The sequence below is a fragment of the Trichoderma gamsii genome, assembly GCF_001481775.2.
Source record: "Trichoderma gamsii strain T6085 chromosome Unknown Scaffold_6.2, whole genome shotgun sequence".
Classification (NCBI taxonomy): domain Eukaryota; kingdom Fungi; phylum Ascomycota; class Sordariomycetes; order Hypocreales; family Hypocreaceae; genus Trichoderma; species Trichoderma gamsii.
Window position 1 is genome coordinate 848,704 of NW_020171343.1, and position 16,658 is coordinate 865,361.

General features: G+C 51.8%; 5 protein-coding genes across 5 annotated transcripts; 4 read left to right on the forward strand and 1 right to left on the reverse strand.

The window, feature by feature from the left end:
• Nucleotides 1–2,159: 2,159 nt before the first annotated feature.
• Nucleotides 2,160–3,626, forward strand: TGAM01_v202570 (hypothetical protein; the record flags this gene model as incomplete). Its single annotated transcript, XM_018805015.1, has 1 exon — nucleotides 2,160–3,626. One exon carries the CDS (start codon nucleotides 2,160–2,162, stop codon nucleotides 3,624–3,626), a length of 1,467 nt encoding a protein of 488 aa, XP_018661739.1.
• Nucleotides 3,627–6,291: 2,665 nt separating this feature from the next.
• TGAM01_v202572 (hypothetical protein) lies at nucleotides 6,292–7,350 on the forward strand (the record flags this gene model as incomplete). The annotated part of the gene is made up of 1 exon (XM_018805016.1): nucleotides 6,292–7,350. One exon carries the CDS (start codon nucleotides 6,292–6,294, stop codon nucleotides 7,348–7,350), a length of 1,059 nt encoding a protein of 352 aa, XP_018661740.1.
• Nucleotides 7,351–8,191: 841 nt separating this feature from the next.
• TGAM01_v202573 (hypothetical protein) lies at nucleotides 8,192–10,162 on the forward strand (the record flags this gene model as incomplete). The annotated part of the gene is made up of 2 exons (XM_018805017.1): nucleotides 8,192–9,061; nucleotides 9,149–10,162. The coding sequence occupies 2 exons, from the start codon at nucleotides 8,192–8,194 to the stop codon at nucleotides 10,160–10,162; spliced, it is 1,884 nt and encodes a 627-aa protein (XP_018661741.1).
• A 127-nt stretch (nucleotides 10,163–10,289) lies between these two features.
• TGAM01_v202571 (hypothetical protein) lies at nucleotides 10,290–12,373 on the reverse strand (the record flags this gene model as incomplete). The annotated part of the gene is made up of 5 exons (XM_018805018.1): nucleotides 10,290–10,752; nucleotides 10,854–11,405; nucleotides 11,517–11,895; nucleotides 11,989–12,144; nucleotides 12,283–12,373. 5 exons carry the CDS (start codon nucleotides 12,371–12,373, stop codon nucleotides 10,290–10,292), a joined length of 1,641 nt encoding a protein of 546 aa, XP_018661742.1.
• An 899-nt stretch (nucleotides 12,374–13,272) lies between these two features.
• Nucleotides 13,273–14,610, forward strand: TGAM01_v202574 (anhydro-N-acetylmuramic acid kinase; the record flags this gene model as incomplete). Its single annotated transcript, XM_018805019.1, has 1 exon — nucleotides 13,273–14,610. One exon carries the CDS (start codon nucleotides 13,273–13,275, stop codon nucleotides 14,608–14,610), a length of 1,338 nt encoding a protein of 445 aa, XP_018661743.1.
• Nucleotides 14,611–16,658: the final 2,048 nt, after the last annotated feature.

Here is a 16,658-nt window from a genome sequence, read left to right on the forward strand (position 1 = left end):
TGTCAGTGAGTACACGGAGCGCTCTGTAGTGCTTCTACTCGTGGTGTTAGTGGTAACAAGACGGGAGATTGACAAACAGCCACTCTCGGCTGCTGGCGAGGATGTGCCGTCGGTTATCGTCGTCTGTCCTCTGCGCTTCCAGATGCTCGTATGCATGCAATCTATTCTTTGTATGAATCGCAATCAACATGCTACTTTGTATGGAGAGTCTGAGTCTCCTGATTCTCACGACGGGCGGTTTCACAATGTCTGTTGGGTCTGGGAATTGTACTGTCGAGGACACAATCCCTAGCTGTAATAGGTTCTAAAAGACCCTGCTGCGTAGCGCGTAGCGGAATGGCGGATGGCCTCAAACTGCGTTTATGCATTCTGCCTCTTTCTTCATTGGGGAGATGGTGTTGGGCCCGGATGCGACCCGAGCGTCCGGGTCCGCGGGAAGAAGCGCGGCGGGCTAAAAGACGAAAGAGGAGAAAATGGCAAACAGGGCCGGGTATCCGACGGCCGCAGGCAGGTTTCGGGTGGCGTTTGCTTGGGGGCCTGGCAGGGTGAGATTTTCGATATCCGGTGAGTGGGAGGGATTCGTTATATTGGCTGATTGGCTGCATTGCAAATTCTCAATCAATGCATGGATTTCTAACACAAAGCAGAGAGTTGGTAGCATTACGAAGCAGTGTAGAAGTTGCATATGTTATCTATTCGACGGTGGCGTTTTACAAGCCAGGTATTTCGTATCCGCGGCGACAGAGAAAAGAGGCCAAGCCTGGCTGGGGACGTGGCCTCTAACAAGGCTCCGCGCTTTTGAGAAATCTGTAACGATTGAAGGAAATTTTACGGCATCAATGCGTCCGGGGAAAGCAGTTCGTACGAGGTTGCATTTTGAAATGGCGAAATACTAGCAGGGACATTTATCGTATTCAGCGGCCGAGCTCAGCCAGCAGCTAGTCGGCTTGGAAATCTCGATATGGGAGCGATTTTCGATTTGCTATGGAGCGTTTGGTGGTACGGAGTCGGACTTGCAGCACGGCCCAAGCGGAATAGCAGGTCCAGATCCAGAAGTACCCATTGCGAGCCGAATTAAAATTGTCCGAGCTGAAAGAAGAAGAAGAAAGTTGCAAATACTCACTATGCTATGGAACATTCGTGTTACAGAGTACAAGCTGAGGAGTCGGTCAATCAATCAATCTAGTATCAGCACCCTTGTATTACCTTCCCCATTAAATCGTGATTGGTACCACCACGAAATGCCGGGCTGGGCTCCACGATGCTAGACGAGGAAATATTGAAGCCACTCTTATTTTCTTCATGGATCATCATTCATTCAGTTCATGCCCCTTGCCGAACTGTTCGCATGGGCCGATGCTGCATTCTCTCATTCTCTTTGGCGCAGATTATATCGCAGCGTCTCCACTCCACTGTCTTTGCGAAAAAGATATTCAGCCGATGTTCCATTGGAGCTTAGTACGGCCTGGCCTCTCTTGTTCTTGCGCCGTAAATTAAATTGACAAAAGCAGGCATGCTTGCGGCCTAGCCTTGCCACGAAAAACCCGCCAAGGGTTACATCGCTATCTTTTAGTGAATCGAGAGGAGGAAAAGGCGCTGCCAAGCAGGAATCGAGCTGAGGGACAAATGGCCGAGAACACGTTAGATTGCATGCCAATGTCGATTGAACTGGCAAAGCCTGAAGAAAAGAACGAGGACCCTTGATAGAATAGGGGATCGTACGTTTTTTTTTTTTTGTGTGTATTTCGATCTTTTCCTAAACTGGTGCGGAGGCAAATGTTTGATATATGTATGAGATCGCCGAGCTGATTTTTCTTTTCTTGCGTTCTTGTCTTGGAATCCTTCATGCGTTGATGTTTTAGCCATTGATTCATGACAGCCCCCCCCCCTTCTTTCTTCGCTCAGCTTCAATTACGAAACAGCGGCTTCGCTCTTTTCTTTTTTCTCCCCCGACTGTTTATTTAAAACTATAAACTGAGCCATAACCTCTTTTTTTATTTATTCTTTGAAAGATTTGTTCATGGTTATTGTTTGGACGAATTAACGTGGGTATTATTGACTTTGTCAATTCTTGTATTTGCCCTTCTTCAGCACTTCGAATCTACTATTCTCCCTTACTCGAAAATTAAAAACAACAACGACCGCACATATCGCCCGCCATGGATGAAAAGCTTGCTTCACCAGTGAGCTCGAGCCACTCGGCCTCGTCATTGGACGATCCCGCAGCCAAGGTGCAGGAGCTCAAGCGCATCTACCGAAAGATCGATTTGAACATTGTGCCGCTCATGTTCTTCTGCTACTTTTTGCAGTTCCTCGACAAAGTCCTCGTTAATTATGCCAACATCATGGGCATTTCCAAGGCCCTCCACTTTGTGGGCAACGACTTCTCTTGGATGGCGACGGCCTTCTTCATTGGCTATGCTGTTGCCGAGTTCCCTCAGGGCTACTTGATCCAAAAGTTCCCCGTCTCCAAGGTGCTGGGGTTCAACGTCTTGCTCTGGGGAATTGTCGTTTGCTGCACGGCTGCGACGCAGAACTTTGCCAGTGTTGCCGCCGTCAGGACGCTGCTGGGCATGTTTGAGGCCGTTATCACCCCGGCTTTGATCATGATTACGTCTCAGTGGTATACTAGGAAGCAGGCGACTCTGCGCACGGGTATCTGGTACTGCGGACTGGGAGCTGGGCAGGTCATGGGAGGATTGATCTCCTGGGCGGCCCAGCACGGCTCGACAACCTCTTCGTTCCAAGGCTGGCGCATCATGTTTGTGGCTGTGGGCGTTTTCAACCTCTTGGTCGCCGTCGCAGTCATCTTGCTTATGCCCAACAACATCACCTCGGCCAAGTTCTTGACTGAAGACGAAAAGGCTCTTGTCGAGGAAGTATTGGCCCGGGACCAGGCTGGATCCGGCAAGAAGGTCTTCCATGTGTCTGGTATCTGGGATGCCCTCAAGGATCTCCAGGTGTGGCTGCTCTTTGTCAACACTATTCTTATTGTGATCCCCTCTGGCATCATCACCACCTTTTCGGCGACCATCATCAACTCCATCTTCCTCACGCCCATGAAGTCTGCGCTCCTCAACATGCCTGCCGGAGCCATCTCCATCTTTGCGACCCTGGCCGGCTCGTATGCGATTTACTTCAACCTGCCTCGTTGGCTGAGCATCATTGCGCTCCTGATTCCCACCATCATCGGCGCGGCACTCATGTCCTTTGCCAAATCCAAGGGTGGTGCCCTGGCTGGTGTTTACCTCATCAACTTCGACGTGGCCCCCCTGGCCCTCATCTACGCTCTAGTCGGTGCCAATACGCAGGGATACACGAAAAAGGTTACCGTCAACGCCATCATTGCCATTGCCTTCTCCATCGCAAACATTATCGGCCCACAGACTTTCCAGGTCAAGGATGCGCCCCAGTATCTTCCCGCCAAAATCACCGTTCTCGCCGTTGCCGCCGCATCCATTGTGGTTACGATTCTGCAGAGAATCCTCTACGGCATGCGCAATGCCAAGACGGCTGCTGCTCGCAAGGTGGAGGTGGAGGCTATCAACCGAGGCGAGATTGATGCCAAGGCGGTGGACGACGAGCAGACTGACTTGACAAACCCTACTTTCCAATATGTATACTAAGCGCACCGGGGGCCTGGTTGCTTTCCGAGCTGTTGAGGGTGTAGAGAGAAAAAAGGAAGGTTGGCATGTTTTTTTGTATTTTTCAATGGGGTTTATGTTTTTAAGATGGACCAAAGAAGTATCAAGTCAATATTATTTTAGTTATTTAGTCAATTTAGTTAGCTACGGCAACTCTTGTATATTATTATACATTGCATTCTTCTCATTCTCATTGTGGCGTCCAAAAGCCAACATACAGAAGGTTCGAGTCTGCGCTTTTCCATGAAAAGGGGTAGTATGTAGGTAATGCACACAAGGTGCTTACCAATGCGGCAGGTCCCCGGGCTTCTCCGTGCAGATAGGCATGGAAACGGCATCAGTATACCAAACTGGCAGATATTTGTTTATGGGTAGTTCTTAGGGACACACCACTGAACTCTTTCAGAAAGACAACGTCAAACTTTGCACACTATCATCATCTACCTGCTCTATGTTTAAACTGGTGGATTTGCTGCTGGTGAGCAGTGGAGACATCGGCATATCCACGCCGCTTTCTATCCGCGGAGCGAGCCACGAGTGCATCAAGTAGAGTCTGCCGCAAAGAGCCCAACTCCATGATCCAATTGTTGCTTTATTGCGATCCACATATGTTCAGCACAAATGCCGTGATGTATTGGATATTACACGGGGATTAGTGCCACTGCATCGGCCGCAACGACAATCGTGAGGGGCGGCAGGCGATGCGATGCCAGCAGCCGAAGCAAACATGGACCCCTAGTCGTTGCATTCGCCGCGGATAGAGTGGCCATCTGGGCATATCTTGACTGAAACGCCGGCCGAAACGACGTACGGAAATCATGGTCAGGCATTCTTGAGTGGACGGCTACCTCCTGGGGCTTGTTTGTCTTGTGGCACTCGGAAATAGACATATGTTTGTGGTGATGTTATGTCTGATTTCGTCTTAGGCCATCTTATTGCGTGACAACTTGGATTTGAGAGGCGAACTACATACATTACTGGTTTTTTCTTTTTACCCACCACTTGCCCACCAGCATTTTGTGTCAAGCAAGCTAAACTATCCATCATACCGTGTTACACAATACCTGCAAATACCTACTCCAGGGAGGCATATTTGGAGCTCTGTGTAACTACGAGCTAGCTATCAAGTGGGATCCAAGGAGCAAGCGACGCGCAACAGGCCAGTAGAGTGTGATCTTGCCTTTGTACTACATAAATGTGACCTGTTGCTCAATGAAAAGGGCGTTGTATCAGCGCTGCCACAGCTCCGCGGAGCACATTGCATATGACTTTTAGCGACGGCCAAGGCAGCAACTGTCCTGCAGGGCATTCGACGTAGCTACCTATTCCATCGGACTGTACTTGGGCTCTTGCAGCTTCATAATATCTATAATAATCAGAGGAAAATGAGGAACCATTCCTGTCTACTCCTTACATTATGGGGGTGATTCTTTTGTCTTCATTACAGCTAGTCGTGATATCCTCCCTCCTTATGTTCCAGTAAGCGAACTTGAAGAAATGCATGTGATGCCTAGACACGAATTACAATTTGAGCACACTTTATAAATTTATATATTTGGAGTATATTTTTTGGGATATAAGCGTCTCGCTGTACTCGTTGCGCAAGGACTTCTCAATTGTGGCTGCATGAACGATCAGACTAGTGGTCGAGGCCGAACACATGCATAAAGCTAGAGCAGCCACCTGCAGAGGCGACGGCAGCTCAGCATTAGTGAAAGCTATCCAGGAAGAATTTGTAAGGAATAATTAATGTGACAAACAGAGGTGAGGAGAGAGAAGTGGAAACCCATGAGATATAGAAAATCTTGTGAAACGATGGCCATTAAATCACTGCCCAGCCGTCTCGATGTATAGGGTAGTAAAACCAACAAAGCAAACCAAAGTCGACAAGCATTTTCTAAGGATCACTTTTTTTGGATTAAATCACGGGGCTTTATAATGTTCATAATTGCGAGAGTGCTGCCAATGGGCATCTGACCTTGACTAACCGGTGGATGGATGGCGACTTACAAAGCGTGCCGCGCATGGTGTAGCTCCAGGCAGCTAAATACTACCTTTGTTGTTTTCTCTTTCTACTCAACGATCTACATCCTCCAACATAATTCTACGCATTTGGCCAACTCACCTTGCTGCCTGACAGGTCTGTGAGTTCCTATACCGGTCCGCGCTCGGTGAGGTCGCCGGGGCCGGATGCCGGCCTCCCTATCCTCACCCGCCCCACATCGGAGGACGCTGCAAAGACCCTCGAGCTTTGCGACGGCTGCAGGCGTCGGGTCAGCTCGCACGCTATTCAACGCCGTCTCTGCCAGTCGCCCCGATAGCGAAGAGAGATAGCCGATGCTGATCTGCCTTGCTGTCAACTCCTCCTCCATCCTTTTGTGCCAAACACGGGGAGTGGCTTGCAACGCCGGATTGGCTTGACCGTCGGGACGTGATCACGGATGGCGTCGAAATAGCGATGCGCCGCGGGTCTGAGCGTTCTGTTTGCTTGGTTTTTGAATCTGCTTGGATAGGTGCTGAGACGTCGATCTCCAGGTGGATGCCTGAGGAGAATTGAATACATAACGTCGGCTTCCCTCGTCTCTCGGTCTCGTTTTTCCTTCTTCTGGACTTACAATACTCCTCAGAACCGCTGTTTTTATTCAAGATGCCTTCGCTTTTAGTACCTGACATTGATCCACCGGCGCTGGTTGTCGTCACAGGCGCTAACGGATTCATCGCTCAGCATTGCGTCGCTGCACTGCTCGTAGCCGGCTTTCAAGTTGTTGGGACAGTCAGGAATGCCGCCAAAGTCGAGACTGTAATAAAGACGCATCATGCACACCCCAAACTGCGGGTTGTCGTCATCAAAGACCTCACAGACGTCCAAAGATATCTCGAGGTTCTTGAGCCTCTTAACCCAACTGCCATTTTCCACATTGCGGGGCCATTTCACTACGACGCGAAGAACTTTGAGGAGGAGATGATGGTCCCCGCCGTAAAGGGATCATTGGCCGTTTTGGAGGCGACAGCAAAGATTAACAGCATCCGGCGGGTCGTTCACACAAACAGCTTTGCGTCAATATACGACGCCGCAGCCGGTCCAAGCCCGGGGAAAATCTACACATCTCAGGACTGGAGCCCGCTGGAATACGAGGACGGAGTCAAAGCAGATAACGCGCCCACGGCGTATCGCGCGAGCAAGGCGGCCGCTGAAAAGGCGGCATGGAAGTTTATGGAGAAGAAGAGGCTCGGATTCGACCTTGTCAGCTTGTGTCCTGCCATGGTGTTTGGCCCTTTTCTACCAGAGGCCAAGCCGACGACCATTGCTGGTGTCAACACGAGCAATCTCCTGCTCTGGGCTGCTATTTCTGCCGGTCGAGACAACGCTGTGCCGCCAACAAAGGGTCCCATATGGGTTGACGTGCGTGATGTCGCAGATGCCCACGTCAAAGCTCTCCGATGGGTAGGACTTGGTGGCGGCCGCTACCTGTTGGCTTCTGGAGTGTATTGCAACCAGGAGCTCGCAGATGTTAGCAGGCGGATGTTCCCCAAGTACGGGGACAGAATCCCGGTTGGCGAGCCTGGCAAACGGGAGTCCCACACACACTTTGGCATCAGCACGGAAAAGACAGATAATCATCTGGCGGTGAAGTGGAGGAGCCTGGAGGACAGTCTGGCTGATGTGGTGCCTCAGCTTTTTGAGATTGAGCAGAGTCAGACTTGAGCTTTTTCGCTGGAGCGAGTTTGAAGTTGAGTGGGAATGGTGTCGGGGACTATCAGGCGAGACGTACCCATGGTTGGTAAATACCTTAGGTAAGATCAAAATGGTTCCCATGGGTGCAAGAGTGGCCTCTAAACGGTGCTCATATTGTGATTTAGGTATCGTCAGAGAGCTGGCCATCTGCCTCGATCTTCCAAGTATATTGCATTGTCATTGTCATGACGGCGTTTGGGCTGAGCTGTGTTTTTCAAGGGCAAAGGCAGATAGAAGACTGAAGAATAGGCAGAATTCTACCAATAAATAGCAATTTGGTGACAAAATCTGCAAAAGTGAAAAGCCCCCTTGAAATTCGAGGGTTGCAGCAGCCGTCCGCATTCGGACACCCTGCATTTAGGCATCGTATGTGCCGGGCTGGCCCGCACACTGTGCCAGACGCCCCAAACGCTGCGGATAAACAACTGCCGCGCCGTGCCAGGCCCTGCCGCGGCTTATATCCTGCACTGTCCTGCACTGTCCTGGCAGGCTGTCGCTCACACAATCTCGCAGCCTCCCTCGTGCCAACTCCTCCCTCTGCTCCTGTCCTGTCCTGTCGATGCATCTGCTAGAGGCGGCGCTGTTGTGCAGCCACCCCCTCGCAGTGGAACGAGCAAAAGCCACGGACCTGGATCTGTACCGCCGCAGTTGTTTGCCTCAGCGCCTTGTCACCCCCCAAGCAGCCTGCCCAGCTTAGCAGACGGACGCTATCGCTGTGCACTAAATCGCGTGTGCAAGAGGGGACATGGGTCTCTGGGCCGTTTAGGCTTCTCCTGACACAAATCCGCAGCGTCGCGTCGCCAGCTGAATCATGTCGTCCGACCCGAGCCTTCGCGGCGTCTCCAGCTCCGTCTCCAGCTCCAGCTCCAAGCCCAAGCAGCGCCGCATCTCGCGGGCCTGCGACTACTGCCACCGCCGGAGCATCCGCTGCCGCCCGGCCGACGACGGCGCCGGCTGCCAGAACTGCCGCGACTTTGCCCAGACGTGCACGTATCACCGCACGCCGCGCCGCCGAGGCGTCCCCGCCCGAGGCAGCGGAGGTGGAGCGAGCCGCAGCTCCGAGGGCCTGCCCGACGTGAAGCTGTCGAGATCGCCGTCCCAGGGCGACCTGCGCATCATCCCGGAGGTGCAGCAGACCCTCGGCGCCGCCTCCGATGCCTCGCCCGGCCAGCCGCCGGCCGCCTGGCGCGCGCCGTACATTGTCAGCCAGGCCACCGTCGTCGACCTCGTCGACCTCTACTTTGAAATAGTCTATCCCATCTTCCCCTTTTTCCACCAGCCGTCCTTCACCCGCAAGATCTCCCGCGCAGAGTACAACTCCAACAAGCCGCTCTTCGCCACCACCATGGCCGTGTGTGCCCTGGTCAGCGGCCGCGTCCGGGACGGCTCCGTCATGAACCCGAGGTGGGATGTCCAGGCCCTGCTGAGAGAGACGCTGCCGGACACGTTCTATGCCGAGGCCAAGAGACAGCTGCTGGATGACGGCTGTGACAGCTCCAACTTCAATATCCTGCGGGGTCACGCTGTCATGGCGATTACAGCTATTCAGAACGGTAAGATCCGGGAAATGCATCGTCATATTGGCATCTATCATACGCTCATGGACATGGATGGACTCCACGACGAGGCCAACTGGCCCTCCGGCATTGGAATCATCGAAAGGGAGGAAAGGAGAAGAATGGTAAGCTTCTGACCTTTTCTCTCACTCACTCACTTACAATCTCTCGCCAAAAGCACACCGGCTAATGTTCGTCTCATTTCGTTGCAGTTTTGGTCCATTTATACCCTTGACATTTTCACGTCGGTGGTTTGGGGCGGGGTTATCCGGTCTCGTGAACAGCAGTCAAACGTTACTTATCCAGCAGAGGTGGATGATCAATACATTAGCGACGGAGGCATTGCCCAGCCCGGCTTCTCTCCCAGTGGCCTAAGCCCTCCCATAGCTCGGCTCGTCTTGACTGCCCAATCGGACTGCTGGATATCTGGCTGGAACTTCATCACCGATCTCTACCGAGTGCTGGAGCATGCACTGGCACGGTTTCGGGATCGGAGGAGATCGTTCATGTCTGAAATCATAGACGACCAATCCACAGTGACTGAGACATCGATCCGCGACAAGGTGCTCCGGATGTACCTGAACCTTCCCGAATGTTTCAAGACCACCCCTGCCATGGCGTTTAATCAGAAACAAGATCTGTTCGGCTTCCAGGCGGCTAATATCACTGCTAGCCTTCAGCTTCTTCGGATCGTCTTGTTTGCAGCTGGCGGCGCCAGCATCAAGGAACGCTGCCAGATCGCCTCCGATGTTGTGGACGCTTTCAACTCTATTCCCGTACAATACTGCTTGGCCATAAGCAAGCCGCTCCTACACCACCTGGGTGGAATAGGATCCATTCTTGGTTCTGTCTTCGAAGAGCGCCTGAGCGAGGCAGAGTACACTCAGGTGAGATCGGTCATGCTAGCAATGGCCCGACTGCTCGAGAATCTCGAGACAATACACCGTAGCTCATGTGCTAGCGAGAACCTTCGATCTCAAGTGTCTCGTATCGACGAGTACATGTCCACTCAACGGCAGCACCAAAGGCCGCCTCTTGAGGAAACTCCGGTGAATGCCACAGCGCAGCCGATGTTGCCGCCTGTCGATGGTGGCAGAGGTGCTCCTCCCCCACCTTACGAGCAGCATGTCAACTCGGAGATGGCGGCTGACTGGTCGTTTCAAGTACCCCCTGAGTTGTTAGGCGATCTGACGTGGAATTTCGACTTGGGTCCTGTGTGGACTTGAAACTAGACTTTTTTTTTTCATGTTTTTTTCTTTCCATTATATGATTCTGCTGAAATGAAGCGAAATATGGCGTTTGATTAAAATACTGTATGTTCCAAAAAGCGCAAACTCTCTGCTGTCAACAAATTTACATAATAGCGCTGTGATTAACGTCAACTCTCTTCTCATCGGGGCTTGCAGTCTCCACAGTGTCTGCCGCGTCCTTGCCGTCGACTTCATCCAGGAGCTGTCTAGCTGCAACGGCAGTGTTGCCCCCCGCTTCGCCAATGCGACGATGGTATTCCTTCATGTTCTCGCTGGCCAGCAAGCTGTCGCTCGTGAAGAGAAGCGAAATCTCCTCCAGAGTGCGATTGGCAAGCTCGGGGAAGATGAGCCAGACAATCGGGGCAACAACAACGTTCATCGCCCCGAAGAAGAGATACGTGCCATATCCAATTCTGCTTAGAAAGATGGGCATGATCAGCGTGGTTGAGCCACAGCCTGTGGCCCAGCCAAAGATGGTGAAGCTGTATCCTTTGGCGCGGACTTCCTGCGGCCAGATCTCTGTGCCATATATCCAGCAGGGGATGATATTGAACATAGTAAAGAACCTTTTTGTGTATAATACATAATAATTAGCATTGTGAATTTGGAGGACATAGGGCTCCAATTGGGAGCAGGAAAATTGAATTTTTTCATCGTGAAAACTTACCAGACATAAATGAAGACGAAACTGGCTGCCGCAGTGCCCAGCCGCTGCGATAGTTCTGGGTCAGCCGCGGCATGGTCTTGCGATGTCTTGATCAGGGCGGCGACCAAGAACAGGCACACAGCCTGGATGGCAAACGAGGTGATGAGCGACTTGACCCGCCCCATTTTGTCAATGACAAAAGCTGCGGCCGCGGTTCCTGGCACGCCAAAGGTGTTGGCCAGGCCCGCGAGCCAAAGAGCTTTATAGGCGTCGAATCCCGCCAGCTCGAAGAGGACACTGGACCATCCCACAATGGCGAGGATTCCCGTCCATTGCTGGATCCATTGCAGGGCGAAGCCGAGGACAGCTCGTCGACCAAGGTGCAGCTTCCCAGAGAAGCGGCCTCCGAGGACAATGTTGGCGAGATCGTTGCGCTTGTGATGGGTTGCTTCAACGATGGCGTCCAGCTGCTCGACCTCGGCGGTTATTATAGGGTCGTTGGGGCTGAGGTCTCCTCGGAGCCGGCACAGGATGTCGATGGCCTGCTCGCGTTGACCATTGGCAATGAGCCATCTGCGGCAGTAGCCGTTAGCGTCACTCTTATAGTTCTAGGATCCAAGTGCGTGGGGCATGCAATATATATAGAGGCAGATAGGCGGATGGGGCGTGGAGGAAAGGACAAACCTGGGAGATTCAGGTAGCAGCGGCACTGCCACGTCGACTACCAGAAGCGGAATTATCATCCATGCCAGAGGGAATCTCCAGCGGAACTCGAGGTTGGAGTTGCGAATGCCGAAATTGATCCAGTAAGCAATGACAATGCCCAGGTAGTTTGCCACGAAGACGAGAGAGAAGCTGGAGCCGCGGTCGTGCGACTGGGATAGCTCGCTGACCCACGGCAGGATAATGGCATTCATGAAGCCGATGCCGATGCCTGCAATGACACGCGCGCAGATAAACATGCTGGCGTTTTGGCTGCCGGCCATGAGGGCTGCGCCGAGGATGCCAAATGCAGTTCCAATGAGGACACCCCCTCTGCGTCCCATCCTATCGCCAACCCATCCTATTGCGGCAACTCTTGTTAGCAATCATCGCCCTGTCTTGTTCTGTTACAGGAGGACATAGGTCCTGATTTGTAAAGGATCTTATGTCGTACCACCTATGAAGCACCCCCACATGCCTCCGAAATAATACGCTGCGGCAAGCCCGCCTTGCTTGGTCGTGTTGGTTACGACCCCATCGTGGCCAATATCAGCCATTTTGATGAAGCCGGGCGTGGCGCTAACAGTTCCGAGGACACCCTGATTGTATCCTGTTTGAGTTGCAAAAAGTTCCTCAAATTAGTATTTTCCATTTTGACAAGACTAGGCTGATAGAAGAAGCTCAACATGCGGAACGGGTAAGGAAACAAAAAGAAAAGAAAGATATTGCTATCTTGCATCCCACGCACCTTCGAAAATTAGAGCCGTCGCCGCGACGAGGTTAATTAAGAACAAGAGGACCTTGCCCGGCACATGGCGCCAAATCTGGAGACCCGCCATTGGAGCCGTTTGTAGCTGTCGATCTCGATAACGTGAAACAGCTATCGTCGTTGAGGATATTGGGGCGTGGGAGGAGGAAAAAAATAGGGCGGCTTCTGACTCAGGAGTTGCAAACGGTTCTATACCGCTCGTTCAATCAACTGTCTCCTCACGGGAATTAAAACGCTGTGACAACGTCCCGACGCGAGGGTGTCGCCTCCCTCTGAGCCTCTGAAACTGTCTCTCAACTACGAGGCAGAAACCCGCTCTGGGCTGTTCCCAATAGGTACGGCTCAGATGCGCGTTAGTGAGGCGTGGAGCGGAGGATTTGGAGCTTAGACCAATACACAGATTGCACGGTTCAATAACTATGCTCTAGGCTGAAGCTCCACGCGGGGGACGCGGCGGGAGGAAATGAAGAGAAAAAAGGCGCGAGATCGGCTAAAGCCAATGCTTAAACGTTTAAAGACCTTGCGCCTGCTAGTCTGATGAGGCTTGGGATTTCCAGAAATGGAACCTTGCCGCTAAGGGGCCGTTTAGCCGCTGCAGCGAAGCCGTTTTGACGAGAGCCAGTAGGAGGGGGGGTGTAACTGAATTGTGGTCTCATCGGGCTCACAAACTCCTACACACACAGAAATAGTCTGCAGGAGTTGTATGGGAATAGGTTGTCTAAACGCCGATAGAGTTTGAGGGGGCTTGTTCTTGGGACAGTTGACCTCCTGAATAGCTGAGCGGCACACTTGTTTCCCTCTCCCCCCTTTGAATGCGACACTATCATGGGACTGTAGACTAACCGGGCTTTTCCCTTTATTTCGGACTTTGGAATTGGTCAGGCTGCTCTCTACTCATCAGAGCCCAACTTTACAACTCACCACTCCGCGCCTATGAAATTTGTTCCGTCTCCCAACACAGAGACTACAATGGGCTCTGCTACTGGCATCATGTATACCGGGGACTCGTTGCCGCTGGACATCACGGCCCTGGGCTTGAATTCGGGCACGTCAATGGACGGGATCGACTGCGCTCTCTGCCGGTTCAGACAGGCGTCTCCCAATGGCCCTATGCACTTTGAGTTGCTTCAGTACGATGAGATTCCTCTCGAGCCAAAGATCAAGAAGCGGGTTATGGACATGATCTTTCACAACACGACAACGCCGGAGGAGTTGTCAGAAGTCAATGTTGTTCTTGGCGAGACGTTTGCGGAGGCAGCCAAGGCATTTTCGAAGAAGCATGGTGTGCCATTGTCATCCATCGATGTCATCGGCTCACATGGACAGACAATCTGGCTGGAGAGCATGCCCCAGGGGGGACGCAAGAAGTCTGCCCTCACAATGGCCGAGGGGACGTTTATTGCTTCCAGCACGGGCATCACTACCGTGACGGATTTCCGGGTCTCAGATCAGGCGGCCGGTCGACAGGGCGCCCCCCTTATTGCGTTTTTTGACTCCCTTGTGCTTCACCACCCGACCAAGCTGAGGGCGTGCCAGAACATTGGCGGCATTGCCAACGTGTGCTTTGTGCCTCCGGATTCCAACGGGCAGCTGAATCAGGAGTTTTTTGATTTCGACACGGGCCCGGGCAATGTCTTCATCGACGCCGCGGTCCGTTACTTTACAAATGGAGAGCGGGAGTACGATCAAGACGGTGAAATGGGCAAACAGGGCAAGGTGAATCAGCAAATGGTGGACGAGTTCCTACGGACACATTTCTACTTTGCCCTGGATCCTCCCAAGACAACTGGCCGCGAGGTATTCCGGGACACCATTGCGCACGACTTGATTGAGCGAGGAGTTGCAAACGGCATGTCACCGAATGACATTGTGGCCACGATTACGCGAATCACGGCACAGGCCATTGTCGAGCATTACAAGCGATATATGCCATCGCAGTACGGCCCGCTGGCCGAGGTGTACATGTGCGGCGGCGGAGCCAAAAATCCCAACATCCTGGACCATCTAAGGGAGTCATTCCCGGAGACGAGATTCGTCATGTTGGACGAGGCGGGCATCCCGGCGGACGCCAAGGAGGCTATTACGTTTGCGTGGCAAGGGATGGAGGCCATCGTCGGACGAAGTATCCCTGTGCCGTCTCGGGTCGAGACAAGTCGTGGCTACGTGCTGGGGAAGATCAGTCCCGGGCACAACTACAGGCGAGTGATGAAGAAGGGGATGGATTTCGGAGCGGGTCACGAGCAGTTGGAGCCTGTGAGGGAGCTGGTCAACTATGTTGGCGGAAAGGTGTACAACAATAAGGGGTGAAAAAAGACACACACACACACAAAAAAAAACGCGGTCTTGATAACCGGGCAACTTTAAGCGATGTAACAACAGTGACATCGGGGGCAGAAAGAGATAACTATTAGTATTCGCTCAGCTGAAAATAGGTGCAGGAATCACACACTTTTCTTCGATATGGCGCCGCGGGAAGTGGAAAAAAAAAGGGGGGCGAAGAGGGGGAGGGAATGGCGAAGCTGTTCTCATGACTATATTTTTTTGGGTAGTTGGAGGGTGGTTGGGGTGGGATGGCGTTATGCGCCCCGAATACGCAAACATTCTATTCTAGGGGATGGCCTTTTTTTTTTTTCCTTTCCCCGTGGATGTGGGTGGACATTTAGATAGATTTCAGGCGTTATCATGTATAAAGGAAAAAATCGTCAACTCCTGTAGGGGGAGGCGGCTGATGAGGGGAAATACACGTTTTGGAACTACCAACCCGTTATCACTACTGGAGCTAGTTGTTAAGAAGCTTGCGGATCGTTATATAGCGTGCTGCAAAATTCGTCAGCAAAATCTAAGGGTGAGCTAGGTATTGGAAGTCCCTTGACACTGGATCGTAATAGTGACAATGTTTGAAGCAGTTTTGACATATCGATTACAGCCAGGTTTCTCGCGAGACTGAAACCTTTACAACCAAAGACAACCAAAGACGCCATGGGGTAGTGACAAAAAGAGAAGGTGCCAATGAAATCGCGGATGTGTTTAGTTCACCTTGTTTGAATATTAGGCAGATTTAATATCGGGCCTGCTTCCGGTTCGTCATGCGGCTGTGTTTATTTGCCCATTTAGCTTTGTTTGTCGACTGCGTTGCAGTTTGGACTAACCCTGCGGCCCGGGACAGCCACATAAAATCATAATCATACGACGGAAATAGCACACTAGAGCTATTTAAACGAGGTGATATCAGGCTCTTCTGTATCTTGACTGAACATGTTAACTGAAAGGATGTAAGGGGCATTATTTGATGGTCAAAGGCGACAGCAACGGTTCCTGTCAAGTATGATTTTTGATTCTACTTTGTTCTTCTCTTTTTCGGTTAAAGACACGCCTAGTGACGGTGTAGCCGTTTCCCTTTGTGCTAACTCCGTGTGACAAGTCTGCTTTATGCTTGTCGTAGCACAGCATCACTGGCGTGCAACCAGTTAATTTCAACATCACCGCCACGAAACCCTCCACGAGATGGGAAGGGATTGTTTGTAGCCCGATCACATCCCGCCAGAGGACAAGGGAATGCCGTGAAGCCGGCCACCCTTGATGGTATGGAGCTGCTTTTCTTTCTCACGGGCAAGGGCACTAAGGTTCATAGCTACGGGGGGTAGCGTGAGTAAATTTGTAAGCCTAAGCCTACTAGCATCTTTGAGTAGAGTCCCTCTCATGCACCGTGCATGAATCCTTGCTTCGTATTTACCCTCCTATGACGTATACAAGTTGTGCTTATTGGTATTGGGCACTTGGGCACTGTATGCGATTATGAAGGCCAGGAGTGGTTGTTCGTTCTAATGCGTGAATCGAAGGATAGAAGATGGACTTTGTGCACTGAAACAGTGAATCCGAGACATGTGCCAGTACAGCTGACGAAATCGAGGCCTCGCTTGTCATGGACTGTGTTTTCTCGCTTATTCATACCGAACCTTGCTGTTGTCCCTCCTCTATAGCCACCTTTGTTTCTTGGCTGACTTTTATATCCTTATGTCCGAGACTAAGAAAGGAAATACTAATATTCGATTAATACCGGTCTCAAGTTGATCTACGCTGCGGCATATTCAGTAAACGCACGCCTCCGGTGGTGGTCTGTGATGAGTTTGATTTAGAGAACGGGCCATGGGCAGTGACACTCAGACGGTCTTGCGCTTGATTCAGGGACTTTGTAATTACATAACAAGCGCACGAGTGAGATTTTTATCCTGCTACTGCCTTTACCTTGGGTTGATCACTGAGTGTTTGCTGTCTCAGGACCTACATTTCTTTTGCTGGAGTTGGCTATCAGAAAGTCCTGGCTGAGAGGCTGCCAATCATAGGACGCTATGTGG